Here is a 10,093-nt window from a genome sequence, read left to right as displayed (position 1 = left end):
CAGCACTTCCGCCCGGCGGACCGCCCCCCTCGGGCCGCGCCTCTGCAGAGGGGCTGGGAGGAACGAGGGCCCGAGGTCGGCGTGTCGGGCCGCTGCGGGCACACGGCACGTGGGAGTCGGGCTGTCAGCTGCTATGGCAGGAGCCGGCTGCCGCCAGGGCTCGTGGAGGCACACGAGAGCCCGCCAAACTCGGCTGCTGTACCACAGCCCCGCTGTACCACAGCCCCGCTGCGAGCGGTCAGCCGTGCCGCCAAACGGGGAGACTGCGAGCCTGCAATGCGTTCAGATGAACATTTGTACTGACTCTGTAATTCTCTCGTTGTCTACCGCTAACACTGCTAAATTCTCGGTGTTTATTCTTATTCCTCTGCCTAAAGCTGTCGCGGTCGCCACACGCGCAGGGGAACTGATGGATTTGGGTGGGATAAATCGGCTTGCAGCCACTCATCGCAATTCTATCACAACACAAGGCTGCTGGCAGTTCTCATCGTGCCGCTTCAATGTGCCGCTAACTCCATCTGAGGGCGTTACAAAACAGAGTATGAAGGCAGGTGGTAGCTACCACTCCGTCATATATTCTCAAGGCGTAAGAACAACTGTGAGCATACCCCCAGCCAGACACACTGAGGAAAACCTGCTGACTATACCTGAAAACACACCTGCGGGATTTATCTACAGGTACAAGCAGCGCATGACACCCTCACAGCCGATGAGGTGGAGACCCCAGCGTCACCACAGGCTCCAGCCGCCTCCAAGGGGCGGGACGCGCTCACACCACCGCGCATGTGCAGACGGAGGGCGGCGCCTGCGCAGTGCAGCCGTGCCGCCGCTGGGTCGGGCCGTGGAGGCGGCCCGGTGTCGGTGGGAGCTGCTTCCGGGCGGCGGCGTAGGCCGGCTGTGTGACTCTCAAAATGGCGGACGGAGGCAGCAGAGGGTCCGGAGCGGCGGCACCGAGAGCGGCAGGAGGTCGGGTCCCGGCGCAGCCTCAGGAGCGGGCTATGGTGAGGCTGCCGCGCGGCGTGACGGCGCGGTTCCCTGCGGCTCCGCTCGGCAGCAGCCCGTGCTGTGTTATGCTGTGCTGTGTCGTGCCTGTGCCGCCGTTCTCCTGCTGGGCTGAGCGCCCCTGGCTGCCCGCGGCCTGAGGCACCGGCACGCAGCAGCAGGCCGGGCCGGGCCGCGTTGCGCCTTTGTGTGCCCGCCGGTCTCCGCGGCACCTGCTGAGGCACCGTCGCGCAGCGGGGCTGGAGGCACGGCCTGGGAGGCACAGAGCCGGCACGGCCCCGCGGGGAAGGCGGGCCTGTCTGGGGCGGCCCCGGGGAAGGGGTTTGTCGACTGCTGTGTGCGGCGGTGCCTCATCCGCGACGTCCCCGCCCAAGTCCCGTGTCGTAACTGGGCCTGTAGGTAATGATCCGAGGTCAGACTTCTAGGGAGCCTTGGGCTTCCTTACGTCCTTCAGTCGTTTCGCGTATGTGCATCTTACTCTGACTTTGTTCCTTCATTAAATGTAACATTGCTCTGGAAAAGATGGCAAAGTGATCGTTGTTCTGCCGTGTGTGAATAAGGTGGCAAGAAGTGAAGGTGTGAAGGGATAGGGTTGGAGGCAGCTCTCTGTTTCTCACCTGAACAAAACTATCTTCTTGAATTCGATAGCAGGTTTAATATCCATTCAGTGATCACTTTTTAGGGCTGATTTGTCCAGAGACAGCAGGTAACGGACCCTGCAGGCTTTCCTTCGTAAGCTTGCAAAGTGACTGTAATTGTGCTGCACGCTCTTCTACTGAAGTAGGTTAAAGCCCAGTGCTTATCTGTTAGCTAAAAGCATGTCTGAATGCCTTTTGGAAGTCTTACATTACATGTTACTGTTTCTTGCTCTAATAAGAGCATCCTGGGTATGTGATATGAAGTTGAACTTCTGAGTATGAGTATTTAGAAGTAGAGCATAGGGGTAGGCATGTAGAGGAGCTGCTCTTTGCATGGTATTACCCTGTGCAAGTAATAACAGGAAGTAGGTACTCGGGGGACTGCTCATGTGGGTAGCAGCACTAAGGCAGTGACTGTTATCTGTTATACTTTTCATCAAAATGGTGAGGGTCAAATCAGAGGGGTGCGTAGTCTGATACCAGAACCATTTCTCAGGACGACTGTATTTTTTCTGGCTGTAACTGATCTGTGTGTGGTTTTCCTTTTTCTAAATTAGGAAGAACTTGATTTTAAACTAATAAAAATGCAATTTGGTTGAGTCGCAATGTCAAAATAAATAAATAAATAATGCAACCAGAGTTAAGAGACTTGGTGAGTTTGAATGCAGCATACAGTCAGAGGGGTATTAAGGGCAGTTGTTGCCATCAGTTAGCAAAGCAATGTCATCCACTACTCATTACTTGGGGATATTGGAGGCTGAGTTAGCCCCAGCGATAGGTAAAACTGATAATGCTGTAAACAACACATGGAATGATGCTGAGGAGCATCGTTCCATTCAGTTGTCTTAGTTTTTATGTGGTTTCAGCCAGAATTACTATGATTTCAAGTTCCTAGAGAGTTTTGTTGTGGCAGGTGGCCATCTAGATTGCATTGCCTGGCATGTGTGCGAGCAAGCTGCAGGAGATTTTAGAGTTGAGTGTGGGGTTGAAAGCATTATCCTTAAGGGAGATGGAAAGAGATGGGCGTGAACTTAGATTGAGCCTGACAGAGTTCACAGAATCACAGAATGGCCGAGTTGGAAGGGACCTCAAGGGTCGTGAATATCCAACCCCCCGCCACAGGGCCAAGTTCATTATGTTAGATTGCAAATGGTATCAGAAACAGCTGCAATCTGAAAGCAGTACATCCAGTATGCTGCTATATTAAAGATGATACTAGTTAGGTGGAATTAACTTATCCCCTTTGACTTGTGTCTTTGTATGACGGACTGGTCTGAGTGTTCTTTTGCTGTGGTGGTTTGTGGAGTGTGGAACAGACAAGCAGCTGAATGGAATGGATTTAAGTCAGGCTAAACTTGTAAGTTTGTGTCAGGGTCAGCCCGGTCAGACTCGCTACTGCTCTTGTTTTTCATCTCTGGCTTCAAGGGGTGTGTTGCTTGCAGGGCTTGGTCGTGTTTGGCTGCGTGACACTTCAGCTTGTAAACCTTTTCAGAGTGTTGGCTGCTTGGTACTGAATTAGCGAATGCGTGCAGGAGCTGGGCTCATTCCAGCGTGGATGGGGATGACTCAGGTAACCAGCACTTCTGCACCCAGCCCAGCTCTGCAATTTTGTCTCCTCTTAACTCCAACTCTTCAGGTTGGACAACTGTAGTTGGGGATACCTGTGCTTCCTTTTCACTGCAGTAGTTACAGCCTTAAAGGTCCCATGTGCACTTTTTCTTTCTTCTCTGTTGTGTCTGTATTGCTTCCTGTCCCTGGAAAAGGTACAGTTGCCCTTGTCGACTTAATTCTGACCTAGTAATAAACCAGGTCATCCAGACTTCTGTTTCCTCTGTTTTCTTTCCCTAGCAGCACCTCCAGTTTGCTTGGCTGCCTGTTGGGCTGGACTTGGCTCATCTGGTAGTTGGCTCGCAGGCACTGCCAGCGGTCAAATAAAAGCCTGCTTAGCAGGCTGGGTCCAGCCCATTGGTTGGTTGTCCATCTGTATTCCTAATAAGTTCCAGTTTGAATCCTGCTTGCTTTGGTAGCTGCTATCTGGAATATACCAGCAGAATTTAGATATTAAAATACTTCAGAGGCTTTAATTCATGCTAAATCTTTGATTTTTGATGTGAGCGTATCTTCTCAACAGTACCCGTGAAGAGATTATTTTTTAGAATTCGGACCTTTTGTCACCTGTCAATACCTACACGTATAAGTATAGTTTTGAATGGAAGATAAAAGCTTTAATGATAGGATCCGTTTATGTAAGCTGAATTAGTTTAAAGTGTCAATGTTATATAAAGTGTCTTATCCCTGTATTGTGCATAGTCCAAGCTGGATGCAGTCTATTAGCGTGTCCATGGAATATGAAGTTGCAACTAGTAACTGGAGTGTTGCCAAAGTCTTGCTTATGTCCTTGAGTATTTAGCATTCTGTTGAGGTGCTTTTGTTTTGTTGTGGCATTGAGCAGTGCTGTACTTTTTCCTCTCATGTCTTCTTTCATGTTTACTGATGTTTCTTGGTCATTTTTGTGGTTTTAGTTAGTGCAGGAGTAAACTATGATTATGAAGGTATGTCAGCTTGACTGAAGTTGTGGTTGCTGTAATACTATTACAGTGTTGCAAGAAGTATGTGACTGGGGGAGGATGTAGCTGCCAGTGGATATTACTCTTTGAGGGCAGATGCTTAAGTGGCTTCTGGATCCCAGAGCTCTGGGGATGAACAGGTTGGTTTTGGAAAGTGCTGAGTTATTAGTACTGAACACGGATGGATTAGTCTGATTTCTGTGGTGCATTAATTCTCTGCAGAATTACGTATACAATACAGTGGATTTTAAAGTTCACAATATTGTGTGAGTACACAGGTCAGAGTATGTGTGAATGAATAGGAAAACTTAGTATGAACAAATGTCATTTCCCTCCCAGCGATACCAGATGAATTGTTTATAAACATCCACTGTGGCTGCAATTCTTGATGAAAAGTCTGGTGCTAAGAAATTAATTAGATGCATGGTCTCCTGCACTCCAGGGAACAAGACCTGAATGTTAGGAGAGGAACGGAGAGCAAACAAAGACTTTTCTTTGTTTCACTAGAAACAAAGGGATCTTCAATCTGTCAAAAGAATATTCAGAACTTAAAAGGTTATATTCTCAAGTCTCTTATGGAATACAACAAATAAATAGCAAATATTATTTCCTGGGGTAATTACTTCTTTTGAAATATTTATTTTGCGTGTTGGTATAACACCTGATTTTGAATTCCCGTTTCTCATAGCGTTGCCATGTCAGTTGCGCATCACTCTCTGCCTAACTCTGATTTGACCCAAAAATTGGAAACATGAAAGATGTTTAGATTGTGTCTCCTCGGGCACCTGTCTGCATCTAAGCAGTTATCTCTGTGCACTGAAGTTGCACTTGTGATTTTGGCAGTGAGTGTGATTGAAGACTGATAGCTGAGTGTCCACAAGGTCGAGCAACCTATAGCCTGGCCTTGCTTGCCCTGCAGGTAGCACTGGCTTTATCTGTCCAGCATTTGAGCCAGTAACCCATTGTCCCGGTGACTGCTGTTTCTCTGGTTGGCTGTGCTTCACAAAACTGGTAGCTATTGGAGACCACTGAGATCGCAGTAGGTTCTGCTGTAGACCATTCTTTAGTAGTTGGCACTGGTATTAAGAGCGTTGTTCCCAGTGGACAAACACCTGCATTACAGCATCTTTTAACGTGGATTGGCACAATGCTTTGGCTTAGGGGTCAAAGTTTAAATGCATGTAAACATCAAACAGTTGTTTTGTGTCTTCAGGTCAGTGTCGATCTGTTAGGATAATATGAATGTTATCCATGTTGTGCCAGAAGAAAATATCTTTAGACGCCAAACTTGCTACTTTCAGTGTAATTATTGATATCCAAGGCAGACCGAAGTTTGGTACGTGACTGGTTCCCAGCTGTGTCATATAAAGGAGTCATGCTATTGACAGGCCACAAAGCAGATGTTTTGTAACTGAATTGTAAGCTATATATATGTGTATATATATATGTGTGTGTGTGTATGTATATGTAAGTTTTTTCAGTCCCTGGACAGCATTGTTCCCCCACCCCGCAGTGTTTTCAGGAAATTCTTGTCATTTGAACAGCATGCTGTACTGAGTAAAATGTGTATGTACGGCATACTTAAGGAACAGGACATTCATTCGTTTCCAGCAATTAAATATAAAGGTTAAATGCAAATTGTTGAAAGTTGGCATGTATATAATCAGCTGAACAGTTTTGCATTAGACAGATGGTGTGGTAATTTGGACGAGTTTGTTCAGAATTGCTTCTTGGAATTATGTTGTTTATCCTGATCTCTTCACACAAAAATGAAGCCAGGAATAAATCTTTCATATGTTTATTGTATTCAGAGTTAATAGAACTTCTGCTCCTAATGACTTCTAATTTGATTTAGGGTAGGGTAGAACAAATGTGATAATGAGTTTATGACTTTTATTTGAAGCCTGTTTTTGGAGAAGAAATGTCTTTGAATCTCCTTGTTTTTAACTCAACTGACGCCTGATGTCCTGTACTGCAGTGGCTACTTTCAGTGCATTGGGAAACCGACCATTTTAAACTTAAAATAAAAATTATTAATAATAAAAAATAAATAAATAAAGTTGAACTACAAGTGTAGATCAGAACCTTACATGAAAATGTTATTGGAAGAACCTATTAGCTTTCTTTCAAAGGTAATTGGAAGTGGTCTGTGTGCTCACAAAAGAACTTCTCTATGTTTATCCTTACTTTAAGATGCCTTCCATGGTTGCTTAATTGGAGAGACTTGACCAGAATCTCCCAGTTTTCTGGGATCTGTTGTTTTGTTAATCTCTGTTTGGTACCAACTGTTCCATGTGTTGAAGAAGAGCAGCCTTTTGCATTTAGTATTTCTCTTGAATGTCACTGGCTCCAAATTGGTGTATTTACAACATTTTATACATTTATTCCTAGGATTTTGCTTATCCTTCCTGCCTTGACGGGCAGCTGATATTGCTATTTCATGCTTGGCAGATTTATGCCATGCACAAACTAAGCTCTTTTTTGTCTACTTCTTTAATCTGGAATACTGGGCTAGATGTGGTTTTTAGTTCACGCTGTTTGCATTGTCTGCTCTCTCCTAATTTGCTTTTCGATATTTATAAGTATCAATATTCCTTCTTTTCACTGATTACATTAATGTATATTTCTTAAAATAGTCTTGAAATTTATGCAGTCAGTTAAGCACCAAAGGACCAATGTGTCAATCAATGCAGTTCAAGGAGAGCTGCTTTTTTTATAGTGTTGCCAAGTGCAAATGATTTGTCTGAAAAGACTTGAGAATTCAAAGACTGCTTAGAATTCAAATGTGCTTAGAATGGAAACGTGTGTGGAGGCAATGGATACTGATAGTTAATAAATCTGTTGCAGTGATGGAGTTCTGTCATACTAGTGAGAAATCTCATTTGACTCTATAGGTGAAGAAGTTTAACGCACACACACATGCATATATATATATATATATATATATATATATATATATATATATATATATATATATATATATGGAGAGAGAGATGTGGCCGAAATAAAGGCTATTCTCTTTTCATAGGAGTATTTGTAGGGAAATGTGATGCTTCCTCTTGTGACCTTTTCTAACGTCACCCTTCTTTTTGGGAAAAGCTGACGTGCTCCCTTTTTAGATGTAGGACAAAACCAGATGTTTGGCTGGAATTAATTTTGGAAAGTTCTCTGTATGTTTATGCATGTGGAAGAAGTATTTGTAGTTTGTTCTCATGGGAGAGGACGTGTTTTAATACAAGATAAGGGATGATCTGGTAAAGCCTTTGTATGGTCTTGTGAGGTGCTGCTTTGCAGTGATGCTCACGTGGAGGGTCACGTAGGGTTGTAGGTTGCTGCTTGTGTTGCACAGAGCATGTACATTACTTGGGCAGAATGGATGTGAGCTCTGCTCTTTTGACAAAACTGCTCTGCATTGGGAAACATGGCTTTTCATCTCCTGCTGCACAGCATCTCCCTTTTTTCTGCAGTTCTATTTCCTCTTTACTGGCCAATATGTGGTCAGTAAGGAAATAATAGTTTACTTTTGGGAGATAGAAAAGAAATGGGTAGGTCTGAAGTGAGGGTGCAACTTCCAAAAATGAGAGTAAGAAAATTCTTATTTCCTTTTGTGAATATATTGATTATTTCCTGGGCGAGGCATGAGTTGAAGATAAATGTAATGCTTACCAGCAGGCTGCTGGCCTGCTTGGGAGAGTTCTGCCTTCCCTTCTTTCCTCTCTTCCAGTACTTCCTGCCCTCCATTCTCTGAATAACATTTAAGTGGAATTAAAAGCTTTCTGTAGGAATACTTGAAGTGGTTCTGAGTTAGACTGTGAGAACCCACTCTGTTTCTGGCAGCTTTTCAGGAAAGCTCAGCCCTGTGTTTCTTGGAGCTATTATGTGTTCAGTTCCAGCAATACAGAAGCTAAACTTACAGCATCTCTTGGGAATGTCACTAACAGAGAGAAGAGCTACAGGCTAGGATTCTTATTTGCTCTGGAAAAAGAGCACGTCAAGGGTCCCCATCCCTACCTCCAGCTTTGGTGAGATACAGTAACTGAGCAATACCATCATCAGTGCCTTTTCTCTTCCATCAAAGTCTGCTCTGCATTCTCTTCCCTAACTTTGCAGTTCAAGTATCACCACGGTAAATCAAGGATAATGTTAAGGTAGATGCACAGCCAAAATGTCAGTAGAAGCCTCAGGCTAATTTTAAACATATTGGAAGTACAGTGTTTATTATTCAAGGCATTAGGCAAGTGTTTTATGCGACTAGAGGACAGAACAAATACCTTATGGCAGATTAGCTTTGCGTACTGGATATTATTGTAAATCTGGGCAGGCTTAACCTGATGCACAATGGGGAAAATAGAAGCTATTTCTAAATAATGTGAATAATATGAAAGAATATTCAGACTTGGTGGACAAATAGAATATATGAAAAGTAGTATATGGGTAGCTCCACAGTGGTGTAGCACTTGCCAATTCTGCCTCGTAGTGTTTTAATAGAAGACATTAAAGGAACAGAGGTTGCTGTGGTGGGTACTGAAATACAATGATGCTTTCTGGGGATTTACTGTGCACAGAACTGACTTGTGATGTAAAAAAGAATTCTGGATTTGCAGTAGAAGTACTTAATCATACTTTCTATGAGTTCATTAATGCTTATCCATGGGTTTACTTCTCTTGTAGTGGTGTGATGAAAGATTCGACTTCCAAGCTACGTTTTTACAGTGCTTGGCAAAACATGTGCCAAATATTTACTCAGCTGAGATGGACCCCTTGCTGGAGAAACAAGAAGAAATGGTCCAGGCAGCAATATTTTACCCCCTGGAATGTTATTTATTTGGGGAAGACCCAGATACATTTCTAGAGAAGCTACAGCAAAGCGGAATCTCCCAGCTCTGTGGGAAGGTGTTCAAAGGAGGGGAGACAACATACTCTTGCAGGTAAGGGTAAAGCTGTGTTACCATGTTTCCTTGCAAGGTAGTGCACCAAAGTGGATTTTTGTAAAAGTAGTTACTCTTCTGATGATTCATACCTTGTGTCATGGTAGATCTTCCCTTAATGTAGAGTTACATTTACTTCAGATTCCAAACCACCTTAAAATGGGCAAAATATCCTATGAAAAGCAGACTCTGGCAGAGTAATGAGGAAGGAAATGAAAGGGATGATAAAGGTACCATTGGTTAAAAATACTGGTTAGAGTCATTGATTAAAAATATGGGATGGTAGGATATGATAGGGGTCTTTGCCCGGTCTTGGGAGATAACATGCATATAAATGTGTGCACTCCACAGGACTCAGCCTTTCAGAGTCTGAATCAGAATCCAGCATTTCTGATCATCCTCAATCCTCTGCTCAGGCAGTATCTGTGTAATCACTGGTTATTTTCCTCCTTGCTACTCGTTCTGGAACATGTTAAAGATGACAGTGTATTCATTTGGTATTATTCAGTCAATTCGTATATGAAAGGTATTTGCAGTGGGTTTGATGATGGCAACTGGGCTAGCAATTCATAAGCCTTAATATGATACAATTGGCATAGTTTGTATTTGTTTTCAATTTATTTTAAAAGCCCAGAAAATTGTACCTGAAGTGCCATAAAAAATATTAATAAGGAAGAATATTATTTTGGATTGAAAAATAAATAATGCTGACTTCAGAATTCAGGAAATGACAAAAATGAAAGCCTCTCTATAAATAAATAAAATGAAATATACTGTATGGTTTTAATTAGTCACATAGGACCTGTGTTCTGGAGCTGATTTTGTAAAGTTCTGCTGAGATTTTGACTTGAAACCACTGAAAAAGTTTTAAAGGTAACTTGACAGAAGTGTGCTTCAGCAAAGTGGCTACATTTGTTGCTGGAAACCATAATGAGGTGAACTCCACAATCAGTCTCGT

The 10,093-nt window shown here is 43.5% G+C and overlaps 1 protein-coding gene across 1 annotated transcript in view; it reads left to right on the top strand.

The window, feature by feature from the left end:
• The first annotated feature begins 768 nt into the window (after positions 1 to 768).
• Positions 769 to 10,093, top strand: part of UBR1 (ubiquitin protein ligase E3 component n-recognin 1) — a 49,494-nt gene continuing 40,169 nt past the window's right edge. Inside the window, 4 exon segments of the mRNA XM_015864582.2 lie at positions 769 to 839; positions 841 to 897; positions 899 to 1,001; positions 8,879 to 9,135. Coding sequence (XP_015720068.2) covers positions 784 to 839; positions 841 to 897; positions 899 to 1,001; positions 8,879 to 9,135 — 473 coding nt within the window. The 5' untranslated portion in view covers positions 769 to 783.

This window comes from Coturnix japonica, chromosome 5 (assembly GCF_001577835.2).
Source record: "Coturnix japonica isolate 7356 chromosome 5, Coturnix japonica 2.1, whole genome shotgun sequence".
In the NCBI taxonomy this organism is placed as follows: Eukaryota; Metazoa; Chordata; class Aves; order Galliformes; family Phasianidae; genus Coturnix; species Coturnix japonica.
Note: the sequence above shows the minus strand (reverse complement) of the source record. Positions and strands in the feature narration are given on the sequence as shown.